The 17,006-nt window shown below is 37.1% G+C and overlaps 1 protein-coding gene across 14 annotated transcripts in view; it reads left to right on the top strand.

Annotated features, from left to right (window-relative positions):
* Rbp6 (RNA-binding protein 6) overlaps window positions 1-17,006 on the top strand; it is a 602,105-nt gene that overhangs the window by 411,154 nt on the left and 173,945 nt on the right. For all 14 annotated transcript variants that reach the window (XM_072896319.1, XM_072896325.1, XM_072896324.1 and 11 more), the window contains one exon: window positions 13,782-13,874. In XM_072896319.1, the coding sequence (XP_072752420.1) occupies window positions 13,782-13,874 (93 nt within the window). The remainder of the gene's footprint in view (window positions 1-13,781; window positions 13,875-17,006) is intronic.

Here is a 17,006-nt window from a genome sequence, read left to right as displayed (position 1 = left end):
ATTAGTTGCACATCCTATAATTATATACTTTTTCTATTGTGTAAATTGTCAAGTCCAATTTCTCCGTATTTATTTCTCGTTGTTATACATATTTTATAAGAAATTATATTAAATAAAAAAATGCACAATAAATTCTATTCTAGGATTATCTTTTCCCATTCGATTATAGCAAGGCATTTAAATAGAGTTCTTAAAACTTCCTGCCACGTAGACGGAAATTGCGGCAACACATTGTCACGCGAGATAATCGTCACACGGACGATCCATCTACCCAGTTCCACCCTTATCTCTGCCGCCTTCGCACTCTCCCCTTTCGCTGACCCATATATCGCATCACGTTGTAAAATTCATCGTTATCTGAAATACAATCTCCGCTTCAAAATGTGTGTGGCGCGATTTTACAACCTCTCTCTTTCACTCGAGACGTCTAATATCTTTTCAATATCGCGGGTATGAATCTGCAACGTGAGACTCGCGAAACAAGAAAGATAAATATATTTTAGCCGTCAATTATTAATATTTTCAAAACATAGTTATTAAGTTTCCATCTCTTTGACAAATAACCGATATTTTTTTATTAAAAATGTGAGTTTTGCCAAAATGGATGATAAAAATCGATAATGTTTCGCAAAAACAACGATTATCGCGAATGCAACTTTTTCTTTCGTATCTGTGAATGATATTTTCAGAATATCGATATTTCATTGTCGTTTGTATTTTTGAGTGAATGTTTCTCTTAATGATATTTTCAATGGTAAGAATAATTTGGCGAGAAATTATCACATAGCGTGCATTGTATTGTAGTTTTAATTGTATTATAGCGAGTGAAAAATGACATAACGTATCTTTGAGATGTAGGACAATGTGTTTTCCTTTTTCCGCATAAATGTTGTGTAGTTGACAAACACGAGCGTTTCATATGGAAGAGATTTTGGATTTAAAGCGGCGATAACGAAAAGCGTTATTACACGAACGAAAGCCTAAACTGCGCCCCTTTAAAGTTTGACGCGTTAGGATGGCAGAGGGTCGTTTTCCGCTGAGTACCCCACAGCGATGCGCCCTTCGGGGACAGGGCTTGATTGCTCTTCGCCTTTTCTTGGGGACGATATAGAGTCTTCTTCTCCTTCGAGATATAAAGCAAAATGCCAAAGTTTCCGGCTTGACGACTATGACGATGCGCTCTTTATATCGTCCGGCAACATCGCTTTCCGAGGAAAGTCCGGGTTCCTCGTTTCGCGAATGGCAAAGAAAGTAAGCGGATTTGATGGTCGCTCCGGTTTCATTTTTGAAAATATGAAGCACGCGGAGAAGAAGAAGGCAATTAAAAACATTGGACAAGCTCTTACAGGAGATATTTACTTTAAAAGTCATAGAGGAGCGTAGTAATTATATGAAAACAAAAAAGTTGTGCTTATTTTTAATATTTTAGCAGACATTTTGAGAGAAATTGCAATTTTTTTGTGGTTTTATCTTATTGCGAGTAATGTAACGGGGTGCGTAACATATTGTAAAAATATATCTTTCGCGAACTGGCTTGGGATAAAAGTGTACGGTAAAAAGAGAATGGGAGATAAGTGCATCGATGAAGAAAAAATTAGATGGTTGATGCCGCGCGAAAGGCACGGTTGTTTACATCGAAATGCTTTTAAATCCGGATGGCAGCACAAGCAGACAGCCCTCGTGATTCTCAGGATTTTCCATACAAATGCATGGCCACAATCCCTCTTTCTCTCTCTCTCTCTCTCTCTCTCTCTTGCCGCCAACAAACGGCCGAGATGTAAAAATAGATGACTCGTCGAATCGACTCAAACCGACCACTTTCGATATATACGCAAGAGCTGCTAATGTCCACGTATTTGTTTCCGTGGACATCTTGTGCTTCTAAAAGAAGTGCAAATAAGAGAGATAAAAAAGTAAAAATGCATTTAATCAGTGCAACATATTTAAATAAAACAAAAGAAACAAAAACGTCAAACTTTGACTTTAAATTTTTCGACGATTATTCATCTGCATTATAGACATTATTTATATTTTTCATGTCTTCTAAATAATATCTTAATAATACTTTAAATATATAGACAAAATATAAATTATTAAATACATTTTTGTTGCACATATTTTATGTGTGCGCGTGTGTGTCTGTCACATACTAATTTATTTTAAATATTTTACTTTTTTTATTTTTGCTTACGGACGTTTATTTCTGAAGTTCAATTTAACATAAATAAATTCGATCGTCGATAATGTTGTGATACTTTAATTTCATATGCACCTGCCGGTATTATGTCATTGAGAATTTAAAAAAAACTGTGTCTCGCCACGAGTTATGCGATAAATAATGGAATCAACAACGCGCAGCGGTGCGTTAGAAGGGAATGGTTGCGGCGCGCATTCCGCGGTTACGCGAATCTCGCGGTAATTATTAACAATGTAATCCGGAAGTGGTCTGGACTGGAGAGAGCGGTTTGTATAGAGAGACAGAAGTCGAACAATATAACGATAGCAGATTACTTTATCGTCACACTGTACACGCATATTCGTTTGTACGAATGTTTGCGCGCAACATGTACGTTTTGCATTCGTGCAAATACATCCTGCACCACATTTTTTGCCTCAACTATTTTCTCTCCTTTTTTTTTTTGCTATCTCATTTTATCTCTTGTCCTTTTAATCGATCCTCGTTTTTTCTTTTTTCTTTTTTTTTTTTTTTTTTTTTTTTTTAATTTCTTTGCGAGCATTTTGTCAATTTGCACCTACGCACGCTTCGGAATGATTCTCTCGCTCACGCACGTATTCGATATTTATATCGACGGGCGTGTAAATATATTGGCGTTATTAATTAATACTCACCCTCTTGCGGGCGCGCTTTCCGCGCTCTTCTAAAGTATGCACTTTTACGTGTGCCTTGATTGCAATCTGGAAAATTGTACCGATCGGAGATTCTCAAGTTTCTCATGAGATTTCGACGAAACGTAAGAGAGAGATGAAACGATTTAAATTACTTAATGAAATTAGATTTGAGAAAAATTGAAAATAAATTGAATATATTATCAGGATTAACTTAAATCGAATAAATTTTATTAAGAGTATGTGTAGGCTAAATGTGTATTTTTTTATCTCCCGAGATAAAGGAATAACGTTCATGTCAATGCTATTTATTTACCGTAGATTTATCTATGCGTAGAAATATCACTGTTATTATGATATCGATATCTGTATTTATATTTTTTATCGCTGTTACAAAACGTTTTCGAAGAATTTCACTAACAATATTGACAGACGCGACAGACATAAATATTTATGCTAACGGTAACAAGTAACCGCGAGTAATGTATTGTTGAAGCTTCTTTTGAAATTGCAGAAAATTAACACCAAGTAAAATAAATTGAAGGAACTATAGAATAATTAGACTGTCTTATGTCGAAATGAATCATGCGCAAAGATTACAGACCTGAGTTAATGTTATGAGTCGGCCATTAAAATATCGATCTCTTTTACGCGGAGAATTATGCTAAGGGGAATTTATTACGTTATATATGGTAGAGAGTCAAATAGGAAAGTAATACTATACAAGTGTGTATGTACATATATACAAATATATATTATATCAGAATGAATCCAACGAGAATTGAGGCTTCTGCTTCGATGAGCGTAGACGTCGTTCAACATGCATCGTGACCGCGCACGATACGCGATTCGTTAATTAATCCCTCGTCGGCGCACATGCGGTACACCCAAGATCCGCACTAAGAGAACTCCAACCTCATTCGACCGTTGAATCGCGTTGGCATAATACGCGAATTGCGGTTTACGATGGTGATTTAACCGTCCGCGGCCAACCGGATTCGCTATGCGTCGCTGCGTCTCATTGCGCGTCGCAGTTGTTCATGTTGCAATTTTCGTTTTTACTCGCAAACATATCCATGTCGGAATTTGTTGAAACACGAACGATTCGGAAGACAATAATAATCCACGTTAAACGCAAACATTTGATTCGAACAATCTCTCCGTCAAAATAAATGCCAAACATTTATAACAAAGTAAAAATTAATCAAAAGTATATACTCAAAATGTATCAAAGAAGAAGATTAAATTTAATTTTTTTAATTTTCTTTCATTGTATTTATTGTTTATTAAAAATTTATCAACGATACGCGCGTATGATATTATAAATTTGCATCGATCCTTTAATGATTTATTATTTATGATATTGTATATTTAATACTATTATTATCAAGGCTTGTTCATAAAATTTTTAAAGAATTGAAATCTTTCAAATTAAAAAAAAAAGAGATTGTATTAGATGACTCGCGTAATTCACTGGCATAAATTTTTATAATAGTGCGCGTTATCAGCTGATTTAGTGCTTCGACCCATCGACATTCAATGGCCGAGTGACGTGAATCGAGAGACAAGGTCGTTCCGGCTGTCGCTCTACATTTTAATTAGCAGCACCGTACATTGCCCCTAATGGTGTTTCTGTTGTCGACGATTGAATAGCGCCTCACAATAGCCGCCTTTACGTCCTATTCAGCCCTTCCACGAGGATAGCATAGACGGGCGGAGTTGAAGGGTAAACTACTATGAATGTGCTAACTCGTGGCCGTGGCGATTGAGTTTAGATCGCTATTGAATTTCTACGTGCCCGGACGGCTTAGATGCACGATTATGTCCTTTTACATCTTCACCCCGTTCGAGAGAGAGAGAGAGAGAGAGAGAGAGAGCTTCTTCAGATGCGCGAACGTTTAGACAATTTTTAGAGAGAAGATTTTTAGAAGCATAAAAGGAATGAAGATTAATAAAGAATGGATATAGTATTATTCTTTGATAAAAGTTTGCGAAATTAAATTAATTTAATTGAAATATATTTAATGTTACGTCGTTATAAGTAACGATTTATTGAATTCTTTACTTTGTAAAATTATTGTTTGTGGTTCCTATTTTTTTTAGAGCACTCAAAAATATCTTTTCATTATATTATCTCTAGCGTCGGACGTGAAAAATGCCTATTCTGCAATATGTTGCGAGGAGATAGATAAGTTTGAAATTTTATTGGGCCGCAAACTAAGTTGGTTATCGCGTCTTGCCACAATTTTTCACAGCGCGCAAATACGAATGGAGTTTAAACCATTTTTCTATCGTTAAATCAAAACGGAAGAAAGCCCGTAAGCCGCTTAGCTCTAAATACGATCCCGCGAGGGTCGCACCGTTTCGGTGCTCAATTTATGGTCATCGGCTCGCGCGCGCCCACAGCCGATGTTCATAGTCAGCGTGTCGACGAAACTGCATTACGCGGACGAGTTCGGCGTCGTGCCGTTGAATGCCGGTTATTTCGCAAAGCTCTCCGGAAGGGAATGATGTCCCGGAGGGTGAGGTTTACGAGCGTCCCCGAAATCTCGGGCATGACTCGATAAAAAGCCACCCTGCGGGACCCGGAGAGCCCGGTCCCCCTTTATCGTCTCCATGCTCGTGTGACAGAGTCGGTCACGGGGATATCGCAGGATCCATTCCACTTTCCTTGATTCGGATTTTTGACTTTAGCGATTTTCACGAGCCTTGTTCGACACATACACCATGCCGGAATGTGATGACGTTATATATCAGTATCTATCAATTTAGTCATTATATCAATTTATAAATTCCTGAGACAGTAAATTAATAATAAATGCGATAGCTATTTGATTTTGGAATTAAAACAGATATTGAAAATTTGTGTGTGAGTGTGTGTGTGTGTGTGTGTGTGTGTGTGTGTGTGTGTGTGTGTGTGTGTGTGTGTGAATTTATTCGAATATATTTTGTTTATATGAATATATTGAAATTCGTGAAATATAAAATATGCCAGAAATATTATAATTTTAACAACGTATTTATCTTTTAAAAGTTAAAAAAATTAAATATAATAAAAAAACATTCTACACTAATTTCTGTTATAAAGCACACATTTTGCTGTGTTATAAACAATAATAATTACTCAGTTCGAAAGAATAGAATTTATCGAATCTTGCCATCGAGATTCCGTTTAGGCGTAACACAACAATGTGTCCCAAACAGTTTCGAGACAGATTAAAAATGCGGGTGGCTCCTACCGTGGCACGTTCGACGTGCCGTTGAATCTAAAAGGATTGTGGATATATCGGGCGCCCGAATAAAACAAGAAGGTCTGATAATGCGCATCAAAGGCGCGGGTAGAAATAGAGAAGCGCTTAAGCCGGCATGCACTTGTCGAGCGTCAGCGCTTTCATCTTCGCCCTCAAAGAGCAACTCGTAAACGTTTGATGCCACAGGATCAATAAATGTATCATGCGCGGACCAATGCACATCGGCATCCAGTTTCATCGGAAGAATGAAATCTCCGCCTGTTTTTCGCGTCTCTGGTTTCCGCGGAAAACCGCGAGAATGATGAAACGCAGTCACGATATCGTAAAAAAGAGGAACACAGGGTATCTACTCCATGGAAAACCTGGAAAACCTGGAATTCTCAGATATTTCTTTTATACCTGGAAAAATCAGGAAATTTTCATGCAATTTTATTGAAACTCTAGGAACTTTTTATAATATTTTCTCTTTGATAATTTTGCTTTATATTGTAAGCAATCAGCAATTCGTCGATAAACCAAGTTATGAATTACATGTTTTTAATATATATATATATATATATATTCTTTCTATTTTTAATGTTTAGTGATAAAAAATAAAAATGTTATTCAAGTGAAAGATGTTTATTCTATAAACTATTTAGTTTTTCAGTATATTTGCAAATACATATACATTTAAGGTTTAAATGACTGTGTGTTTTTTCTTCATATAAGTAGAAAGTATTAGAATTTTTAAACAAAAATACTTTAAAAAGATTAAGGAATTTTTAGCGAATTTTTTTTTGAAAGATTTGAGTAGACACCCTGGAAACATATTAATTTTAAATCTAGATTTTTAGCTTCAAGAATCTATTTTACTGTAATATGTATTTCAACTAAACATATTTTTACATTTGAAATAAGTTTTTTGAATTTGTAAGAAAATTTTTTTCTACTTTTTTTTTTAGAGACGACAGTAACTTTTTTAGTAAACCAAGTATTTCTACAGACACTTACTAGGCATATACCTAGTTAAAATAATGTGTAAAATATTATGTGGCTCATAACGAAATGCATAACGAAAGCACCGGATTTACCGTGAAGCTTGGAAACGTTGTAAAGAAATTCGAGTGGCTACTGTGGAAACTCTTTTATGGGAGTTTGCTCTCGTTCGAATTTTTTTACGGCAGTTGCTTTCTTCGAGATTCCGCTTGAATTTGCTGATGGCGCAAACGACTGTGGAAAAAGCTCTTAACTTCTTACTAAAGCCTTATATGCGATTTTTATCTTGACTAATCTCTCATAAACATTTATCAGAAATAATGTTTTTTCGTCATCTTCATTACTTTACTCTTATCCAATAGTCGGTATAATTAATCGTTACATTTGTAATGATTAATTTAATGCGTTGAATATTTTTAATATGTATAATAATTATTACTACATAATTTCTTCCAACATTAATTAGCTATCGCATTTCAATAAGATTTATTAAAATTGATCTACGTATTTCCTGCATAAAAAGGAATTTTCACTCAAAGGGGTTTGCAACGTTTTTTATTTTATTTAATTTTTTATTTAGTTATTTGTACATTCTCTAATATTTACGATGTAATGTTTTTAACATCACATTCAAGTGTTCCGATATTCCGAGCATTATCTTGAATATCGTAGCACGAAGACACGGAGATCTCGAAATAATCACCTAGGGTTGGAACTTCTCGAACGACGAAGGGGTTTGGCAGATTCCGTGGTAATCCGGTAAAGTCGCAACTCAAACAGTTTAAGTCAGAATAGTGGCCGAAGGGTGGTAGGTTGCGGTCGTTCAGAGGGTGTAATGGGTGGGATTTAGGATTACGAGTGCAAGTGTATGTAACGTTCGGTCTAGCAATTTATCAATTTGACCTTCCATTTTTAACGATTGTCAGTCGATATATTCTCTAATAATAATTGCATGCATTATCTTGAGCATTAATATATTTTTCCATGTTATTTTCTTACTTAAATAAGCACTTTAATTCTAAAAATTTGTGAATTTTTGGAAGTAACAAAAATGTATTTTATATCTACTAATTAAAGAATAGAATAAATTATAGCTATTCCTACCGCGCCGCAGGCTCTCTTTTCTTCACGTTTTAAAAAAATTATAAATTCCAGTCACGATAGCCTTGCATTCGCTTCCTTTAAATTCGCAAAATCGATGCGTACCAAGGTTGATACAAGCGAGGTGGAATTTTCGGAATATTCTCCGACCGGAAAACCGTAGGATGAGGCATGCGCGTATAATTTACGTGAGAGCACGTTCTGCGGCGAGCATCTCGAATCGTACTATAGCGTGTGCAGCTAGAGCGAGAACGGAGTTAGAGCAAGGTAGGGTCAGGGCTGGACAGCGCGATAGCGATGTTCCGAGCGACGTTGAGCGCCTTACCTTACCGCTCGGTTACTGATAACCTCCCTTCCTTCCTTCCTGCACTACCACCGTCCCGTAACCTCTTTTGCTATTTATGACCGGTAACTTAAATCGTGGAACGTCGCGATCGTGAGAGATTGTTGCAGCATGGTTGCCATGTCGAAATCCGCGTAGATAAAAAGTGGTAGCTTCTCTAAGATAGGTAGTTTCCGAAGTGTATAAGGAAAGGTTTTCAAACCTTTTAGATACTGAAGAATCATGCGATCCATATTGCACTTTATATACATCGGCTAAATTGTATATAATCTTACTTAGCAATAGTGTTTCTAGCTTTACCTTGTACTCTGCGTTTAAATGATTTCGTTAAGACAAGGCAAGAAGGCTCGTAAAAGAAAGAGAGATTCAGAGAAACGTCAAAGAACAAAAGCGAGTGACATTATCCGCGACGGATGGGGGCTACAGTCGTCAGAGCCAGGCCAGGATTAATTCTTTTCGAGCGAGATTCAGGACGCCGGGATGGATCACTCGGAAAGACAGAAGGGTTGGAAGAAAGACTATGGATTCTGCGGCACTGGGCTAGCTAGAGAAAAAGTAGGGCGAAAGGGCGAGGGACAGGCCGGGCGAATCGGTTATCATCCCGAGGGTTGCGAGCTTCGTCCCGGGATCCCACGTCGCTTTTTCTTTCTTTCCTCTCCCATTTTTTTTCTACTCTATCTCTGCCTACCCTTCTCTCTCGACCTTATCCTCGTCCTATTCGTCCCTATGACCTGGATTCGCGACAATACGAAATTATTCTACGCAATTTTGATCAGTTTTATTCTGATTCGAAAATGCTTTACCTTCACTTGATGTAATATGTATATTAAATTGTAGTAAACGATGAAGATTAATTTTATTTGTTAATAAAAGATTACCTTAATTGTTAAGAGCTACGGCAAATATATTCGCAATGTTTTAGTTGAAGTTGTAAGTCAACATATAAAAAGAAGTTCAAAGAAATTGACATTTTTATTAAATAGGATAAAAGTCAATTTATATTTCGATGTATCAGGTTTACGCATTCCTATCAATGTAATATTATCGATACTGTTCTATATGATCGCTAAAGGGACAGAGTGGATAGAGTAATATTCGCAATGCGTTGAGGTTATCGATTTTAAAGTTGAGTTGATTGTCACAGTATTGCGATATAATAATACAGATGGGCCATTCAACCATGGACATACGTTACCAAAAGCTATTGCGCTGCTAAATTGATAGTATACATGATACAATGGAAAACGATAATTTATTCGTAAAAGGTAGATAACGCTTGCACACCATTTTATTTCTTTCAAATCGTCTATATTTTAGCGCATTAATGCCAACAAAAATGTGAAATTTTCTTAATATTTATACTTTAGGTGATTACAGTATTACTTGTGTATAAAACAAAGTAATCGCGACATGTATGTCCTATATCGTTTTCTAATTATATGAATTTACGCTTTCGTTAAAAACTCATCTACACTTTTAGTAAACTACGTAGTCTCGGACGTTTCTCAAATGCGTAAATTTTGGCATGGAATCGGCGAATACACGATTAAACTCGCAAAATAATCGCGAACGGAGGTAAAAGTATTCGCTGTTAAAGCGCGCGAACGTGAGACCGTTGATTAACGTTTATTCCAATATTTTTCTTGCCGTTCCTACCCTTCGTGCATTCATTGTAGGGGTAGAAATGCCGTGAAAACGCGGGACTGATTATGACATTTACGAATACATCGCAATAATGTGGAACGATAATGCCCGATGGTCATAAAAGACACGCTGACTATTGTCCTTGTTTTTCTTTGTTCTTTTTTATTCTTTATGGAATTGCGCGTCGTCATTAAACGCGCGCCTTTTATTACGAACTTTGCGTTTCCTCTCGTCATTTTGCGTTACACAATAATTTTAATTTGTTTGGGAATGAAATTTTTATTTCACAATGCCAATCGTTGCAATAAAGTGTAAAGGCCCTCCATTTTGCGCTTTAATAGTAGCTAATATGCTTTTAATTTTTATTTTATTTGCTGAATTTTCATGTTTTTTTTTTTAAAACAAATCGCAATACCGTTAGCAGGGAGAGAGCGCAAATATTTAAAATTAATATAAAATAACTTACATCATTATGAAATCATATTAAACTACAGAGCATTTTAATATATATATATATATATATATATATATATATATATATATATATATTATAGATGAATATTAAATTTCCGCAAATATAGAGAGGTAGCTTCTACATCTTCCTTTCTCCGGGGCGATTTCATTTTCGTAGAAAGCGTTAAAGGCGAGCCAGAAACATGTACGCGGTCATATCGGGTGAGAAAAGCAAGAGTTTGGTAAAGAGGGATGAGGCAGCCCTCTCTCCCGCTTCCTCTCCCTCAAGCGATGAAACTATAAAGCCACTCCTAGTAAGTTGTAAAATTGTAATAGCTTTCCGGTATTTACATAATGCTACGGCGTAATAAGTGGAACTCACCGAGTTTCCATTACCATTCTGCCGCTATCCGCTCTTATCTCCGCTAACGACCCGAGGGGCCCCGCTCTCCTTCTTGTTTCTCTCGTGACTTATATTTTTCCACCTTATTCTTCGCTGGGTTAACCGCGGCGAGAAGCGATCCAAACCCCAAACCTCATCCTTTGTTCGCGTCGCGTCTTCACGACGAAAATTCGACCACTTATTTCGTTAGTTGGTTTTTCCTCTCTCCCTCAAGCTCTTTAAACGCGCGGATTTTATTTTGTCATAATAAAAGATGGCAAAGTTGACAAACCAAGTATCTTTCCAGCCTATATTCCATTGCGTGGAAACTGGAGTTTTATTGTTCTCTTTCTTATATCTTGCACGAAAAATAAATTCGCAAATGTCACACTTGTCTACAAATGAAACTTTTGAGATTCATCTTGCGAATATAGGCAGTGTAATATTTTTACTAAGCTGTAGAAAAAAAAAACAATTTATACAAGAACGTTATTTTGTAAAACAAATGTTATACTTTATCTTATATATTTCACATTTTCTCACGTTTCATTTTCATTTCTAAACAAAAACTTTTTACAGCAAACGCTGTTCATAGCAATAGAAAGCGCGCTAAGTCTCTTCAATTTGCACGACAATATACTCATTACGCGATTGGCAATAGCAAAGTGTAAAAAGATTTTAGACTAAAATTCTCGTTTATCGATGGAGAACATGGAAGAAGTCGAATTCTCGCTTTCGGCACTCAAGGGAAGGAGTGGAAGCTGCAGCGGCTTCATTCGAATAAGTGGCGTCCTAAGTTTAGATTCACCTTCTTTCATTGTTTCCTTCCTCTTCATTTTATCCATCCATGATATCATCCTTCTTTATCCCCGAGTGTGCCTCTTTCTCTTTGTTATTTTCTTACGATGAACTTCTCGCCGACGAAACCGGGGCGAGTCGTTTATTTAATTTTCGAGATCCCCTGCCATTTTATTTTTATCCCCGAGACTTTATACACTTCGCTGATTAACCCACCTCGCGAGAAACCTTACCTCTCTCATTCCCCTTCAGTGGAGAACGTCGAAACGAAGAACGCTGCGAGTTTGCATGGGGTTGAGGAAGAGTTAGGGACGCGGAGGAGGGGAGGGGAGTCGAATTCAGGAACGTAGAAGGATGGAAGGACTCGTGGGGTTTGCGTTACTCACCGGATATAGAGATGTCTAAGCCCAGCCATCACTGAAATTGCCAGAGTTTACCTCTTCCGCCCTTTTCGCCGCATACTCTCTCTCCTTTTCTGTCTCTTCTTCTATCCTGATTGAGCTTTCGTTTTCTCAGCATGGAGTTTCCGTCCGTAAAATATTCGACTCCTGCCTTTCATTCTCTCCAGCTTGCCCGCCCGCGGCTTTATTACAATGCGATTGTATTATCAAGATTTCCAGACTAGAAGTATCGGTTTTTCTCCAACATCTTCCTTTCAGTTCCTTTAAGCTCTTTATATTAATCTGCCTTGTTGAAGTGGCTGATTTTACGGAGAAATCGATGAGTCCTTTTTATCAAATTATTTCCCAGTGTTTATCTGACTATTAACGATCGCATTATCCGACCGTCACTGTCATTATTGTTTGCATTTTTATTCTGTCCGAATTCAAATGCTATATAAATCGTATCTTTAATTCTCATTTAATTAAATAAATATTAAATATATTCATATAAACTTGTCTAAATTTGTTCAAAAATAAGAGATGAGTTTTTGTTATATATTTCAAATTAAATTATACATTTTTTACCGTGTTTTTATTGGTTTTTTAAATATTGACAGAATTTTTCATCGATTATTTATATACCCGTAAGACTTGATATAGTTCGCGATGTCTGAGTAGTGTCTTGGTAACGTTCGATATCTAACGGAAGACACGAGGAATATCGGAGATTCGAGACGTCGGGTTTATCTAGTATTCGCATGTAGCCGCATCCGATACAAGATCCAATGTCGCGCTTCAGATTTGCCATGAACAATCTTAAGGAACGATGCCATGCTGCTTGTTCCGACGTCGCTATGCTTTTTTGCGTTCCTTTCAATTCGCGATACGCACATTCGCGACGTGTATCTATAACAAATGTACAGACAATAGCATTTCTTTCGATTTCGACCCTGACCTTTTACCGCGCCCTTCTCAGATTCCATTCTTTAAAGCATTATCTGGTAACATTCTCTGGCAACAGCTGTCCTTTTCACTCTTCCATTTCTTTTTTTACGGAAATTTCCGTAGTCACGCGAAAGAGGAAGTCGTGTACGTTTTATTTTCGGAGATGTTTTCCAAATTTCATAGAAAATTGAATATTTCCCAAGTATTTTCTCCGTGTTTACGTATTGATACGTTATATTGAAGTAAGTTTGACTGTTAATAATGTACCTGCGTATCGATTATTTACAACTTTTCCGTCAATAACCAGGCAGGTAATATGAAAGGCTAGAAGCAACGGCAAAAACATCGTAATAGAGTCTTCCTGGAAATGTCGTAACACATATACAGACACAACCCATTTATATTTAATAAAGTCTTTATCAATTTTGCTGATACTGTCGTATACTGGAATTTTTTTTAACATTATTAGTTGTTTCGCTTTTCGTGTTTTTATAATATATTTTTTGAAAAAAAAAAAGTTGGTAAGAAGCCATAATTTAGGTAATATTTTAATAAGTAAAAGATTGATTTGAACTAATAAAAAATGTATTTTAAAAAATAGGTTTCAAAAAAATTTTAATTTGTTCTAATTGAAAGTCTTAATCTTTTTTTTATAGATGGTGACAAGGACAAAGAAGATATTCGTCGGGGGATTATCGGCGCCGACGACGCTGGAGGACGTCAAAAACTACTTCGAACAATTCGGCCCGGTGAGTATAAATATCAATATCAAATTTATAACGTTATTACGTTGCTCTGCAGATCTAATTGTTAGACTGTCAAACTCGGAAAATTTTATTTCAACAAGATTGCAAATGCCGCGCGCAAATTCAGAAAAAGCGACATTAAATGATTTTTAAAAATTATTAATATAGTGATTTCTATGTTTTTAAATACACGTTATATTTATAATTAGCATTTTAGAGTTAAAATCTTGTTATAAAAAATTTTCTCAAATATCTCCACAAAATTTTATTTCATTTTGAATTTATAAAATTTCCAAGCATTATGCAACGTATTGCTGCATTTCGTTGGAATCATGAACGCGATATCATTGAGTATCATTTCAGTTGGTTACATTATCGATGTATCGTACATCCTCACCATTTCCTCTCGCGTCGCAAAATCGAGCGGCACTGTCGACGACTGTGATTCATGGGATTTACATTGTTTAGTACTTTTGCATATTTTATTGGCCATTTCGCGCGGAACGCTATTGATTTTTGGATGAACAAGTGCACTCATTTCCATTTACACGACGTCAACGGCGCGCGACGACAATTCTGCCTCGCTGTAGCTCCCATGAATTTTGATCGTTATGGCTCATAACGGTGATATCGAGGTATCGCTCTATTTGGATTGTTTCAAAATGCGCAACATAATATTATTTACGTGCGAATGATCTCATTTAGTCTAGCGACCTAACTTGTTCATGGATTACACAAAATTTTTTTAGAATTTGGGACACTTTATTTAAACTGATTTTTTTTTTTATAATCTCATGTGACAAAATCTGAAATGTCGGTTTAATAATGAACAAGCATGATTTTTTATACAGTTATAAGCAATTTTATTCGTCTCATAAAATTACAATATTGAGCAATAATTTAATATCGTATTTTGATAGTTAAGAGCATCCACTTATCACTAGATCTGTTTAAGAAGGAATGCTGCTGAAGGAATCTGCAAAGTTTGCATTAACGTTCCAAACTACAGATCGAGTGATTAGGCATTACTGATTGGGGGAAAAAGTTTAGCTAATTAGCGTCTATCGATCCTCGGAAAATCTTCAGAATGCGTTATTATGTGGGCGTCTCGACTATTCATCGAGTTCGATTGCGATCGAATTGAACGCACGTGCGATCTTCAATCCAATTCCAATTCCAGTACGGTTGCTCTAAATGGCTTTCCACGAGGTAGTAATAATAAACGATTCTAATGGGCAGAGTGGAATAATTATTATGCGGAAAGTTTTCGGCTATCTCGTTTCCGTTTCGAAACGATATCATAAAATTAGTAGAATTGTTAAAGTTAAAGCGCCTGGTTGAATATTATTATTATTATTATTTAACATTTATGAGAGCATTATTTTTGAGATAAACGAGCCGGAAATGTGTACATGTGTTTGTGTGTGTCAATTATTTTATTTATGTTCCTGCAACATTATCGTCATGATTTTTAACGAACACACATATATTTATATTTATTTATAAAATATCAATGACAATTTTCAAAATTTGCTTTTCTTTTCGATGTAAATGACTTTTTGTCTCTCTAATAGTAATCAAATCAGGAATGTGAGAATACATATAATAAATACGATAGTTGTTCCATCATTTTTTTAAAGTGTGTTCGAATCACGTGTAACAAGCAGATCTTGAATCGACACATCGATCTGTAACCTAAATTCTTAGGTGACAATAAAAAGTTACGTATACCATGCATGAAAATCGCGATAACGTCCTTCCGTTATAGTGAATCAGATTTCTTGTCATGGTCAGACATGCATACCGTGCATCGGAACGGTTAAAGCTCCTGGCTGCAGCAGCGGCGGAGCGCTCGGAAGAACCGTCGCCGCGCTTATCATTGACGGCGGGAATCGAGATACGGAGAGAATTCGGCAGCGCCGAACGGCCGCATAATAAGGCAGTCCCCGGGTCGTCCGTTGCAGATGCACAGCCGGCGGATATAGAAATTTATTGGAAAACTTGGTCGATTCCAGCCGCGGTAGAGGATATATGCTCGGCTCTCAGGTGACACGATGTAGTTTCGAAGGGTCGAGGATAGTAGTAGTGGAGTATGACCGGAGAACGGCGAGAAGGGGGTAGGCGGGGGGAAGGGGGGGAGGAAGAAAAGGAAGAAGCGAGAGAAGTTGGGGCGCGCACGACGTTTGTCGTGGCACGAGCCAGAAATGGACTCGAGATATCAGAGAGAGAGTCTGTGCCGCTATCTCCGGCCTAACCCTCTCTCCCTTATCCCATCCCATCCCATCTCTCTCTCTTTCGCCCCTCACACGCTCCCGTTCTCCACCTCGAAAGTCCCTCGTCCGGCTTTGAATGCAGAGTTTCCGGCTCGTAGCGGCTCGACTTCGTCTATATGTGTGACCCACATCGGAGATACGATCGGACGTGCGCGCGCTGGCGAACATACACGACGCCATTTCGGAATTCGACTCCTACGTATGATGACACACACGCACATACACACGTACACACACGTGAGTATACACAAGTTCGTGTGTACGCCCACGTACTGCTAACAGCGAGCATACACGATCGTGCAGTATTCACACCGGACGACTAACGGACTGAATAAAAGTGAAGGGCGGAAATTTGGAGCCGTGCCATTTGTAAAGTAATCAGAATCTGTTTTCTTATCTACGTACAGCTGGCTATTTTATGGCTATTTTATTACAGGCTTTTACATATTTTTATTTGATACTTACATCTTTTGCATCGGTAACATATGACATTATTACGCGAAACATCGTCATCTTTTTAACGTGCTTTTGAAATTCGGTGACCGGACGAAAGATCGTCGTTTTTTGGTACCATTATCAACGTTATTATTATAATATAAAATACGATATTAACGTTTTGATGTATTTTGTGCGATCGTAAATGTCTGTTACAAGATAACTCGTGTTTAGAATGTAAAGGCACAAGTGCGAGGCGAGTCCCGCCGTAAATTTCTATCGCTCGCTGGTCTTTGCGGTTCAGTCCGATGTTCCATCTCGATGATACGTATCTGATCCCACTTTTGCTCCGCGGAAACACAAGGGAAAAAGGGAGCGTGCAAGTGGGAGATCTCTCCCAACGAAATAGCTAGACGAGGTAGCTGAT

Source organism: Anoplolepis gracilipes, chromosome 7 (assembly GCF_047496725.1).
Source record: "Anoplolepis gracilipes chromosome 7, ASM4749672v1, whole genome shotgun sequence".
NCBI classification, from domain to species: domain Eukaryota; kingdom Metazoa; phylum Arthropoda; class Insecta; order Hymenoptera; family Formicidae; genus Anoplolepis; species Anoplolepis gracilipes.
The sequence above is the reverse complement of the archived record's forward strand: the minus strand, read 5'-3'. Positions and strand labels throughout refer to the sequence as shown.